Source organism: Helobdella robusta (assembly GCF_000326865.2).
Source record: "Helobdella robusta unplaced genomic scaffold HELROscaffold_20, whole genome shotgun sequence".
In the NCBI taxonomy this organism is placed as follows: domain Eukaryota; kingdom Metazoa; phylum Annelida; class Clitellata; order Rhynchobdellida; family Glossiphoniidae; genus Helobdella; species Helobdella robusta.
Genome location: NW_008704084.1, coordinates 1,922,287 through 1,923,841, shown reverse-complemented (window position 1 = coordinate 1,923,841; position 1,555 = coordinate 1,922,287). Strand labels below are relative to the sequence as shown.

The 1,555-nt window shown below is 36.5% G+C and overlaps 1 protein-coding gene across 1 annotated transcript in view; it reads left to right on the top strand.

The window, feature by feature from the left end:
• HELRODRAFT_186943 (hypothetical protein) overlaps window positions 1-657 on the top strand; it is a 13,970-nt gene extending 13,313 nt beyond the window's left edge. Inside the window, exon 9 of the mRNA XM_009018057.1 lies at window positions 4-657. Coding sequence (XP_009016305.1) covers window positions 4-69 — 66 coding nt within the window. The 3' untranslated portion in view covers window positions 70-657. The remainder of the gene's footprint in view (window positions 1-3) is intronic.
• The last annotated feature ends 898 nt before the right edge of the window (window positions 658-1,555 follow it).

The following is a 1,555-nucleotide window of genomic DNA, read 5'->3' as shown; positions in this document are numbered from 1 at the left end:
CAGCTGAAGAGGAGGCACAGTGACGGGTTCGCCTCCAACCCCCGACTCAGCAAGGCCATCATCTCTTGACCGATCATCTTCATCATCGTCGTCGTCTCATGACCGATCATCATCATCATCGTCGTCGTAGTAGTTGTCATCATCAACATTATCTTCTTAATAGTCCAGTTCTGTTGGATACGATCATTAGTGTACGTTCAAATATCATCATCATCACTGGCATTGTCCCGTGATCGTTGAATTAATTTGCAGAATCGTTGAAGCTCTGGCTATGCATTTGTATTACACATCATCGTCATCATTGAGTTCATTTCATTTGTAAATGTATCGTGGCTGGAGAACATCACATCTATATCACCTTCTCCGCCTCCAATTTTATTTGATATTTGTAAATTCTAATCAATCCATCTTACCTCTTTTGTACTTCTTACTGATCAACATTTATTGTCTTGTTTTTATTTTTGAACTCATCATGTTCTTTCTCTGATATGCGACCATGAATTGACAAACAAGTAACTGAACGAATTGGGATATTATTTGATATTTTGGTGCTGCTAGGCGGTTCTTCGTTCTCTTTCCTTCCATCCATCGTCTACTATTCTTTTATTTGGCATTTTAATTTATTCTACAATAATGTTAATAAAATATTATTTTAAATATTAGACTTTAATTGTTAGGAAGATATGATAAACATTTTTGTGAAAAATTATGGCGTCATTGACTGTGAACAAGCAAGTAAATCCGACCTGTGTGCGTGTTATGAGGACGGTTATCTTTAATATGCCTTGATAGTTTGAAATTTGTAAAAAAACTCGAACTGCTGGCAGCCTTCATTCCCACAGAATGGCTGATTGACTTTGAAAACTAATTTGAATTATGAATGCTAACAGAGAAGATATCGTCGAGAAGGTTGTGGAGCTTGAGTTTAGGATGCTATGATGGATGTGAAGAGGAGAGGTTTTGATGGTAGGTTTGGAACATGAGAGGACGTGGGTTACATTTTTTTACTGCATATTGATAAACACGAGGTAATGATGGTATCGTTTATATTGCGTCAGTTACTAATTACGAATTAGCAGTAACGAGTGTGCTGTAAGGCGAGCTAATGTTACATTTTTGAATGGTGGTTGTTAAGAAAAATTGTATCAGTGAAATAAAAGCTAGGACTAGGGTTGGCAGGATAACTTAGTTGGTAGAGAGAGAAGAAGAGAGGCACCTTTACTAACAAGTAGTTAGTTTTTTGGTCTCCTGGTTTGACTAATTGTTTCTAACTAATAGGTTCTATTCTCTTCATAATCCAGTGATCGTTTTTGTCGCCTTTTTGGTTTCCATTGATGTCATTTTCATTACTTTCGTCGTTTCCATCTTCTTCTATCTACCGTCCACCATGAACTCTTTTTAATTCAACTCTACTGATGTCTTAACTGGAGTCGGTCCTAGTGTTGTGTTATCTTGTGGCGAGGAAAATAATTTCATTAAGTTATAGTAAATTATTTTAATTATTACACGTTGTTGAGTTTTACCGCTGCTTGTAAAGTTATCTAGTTCGCCATAC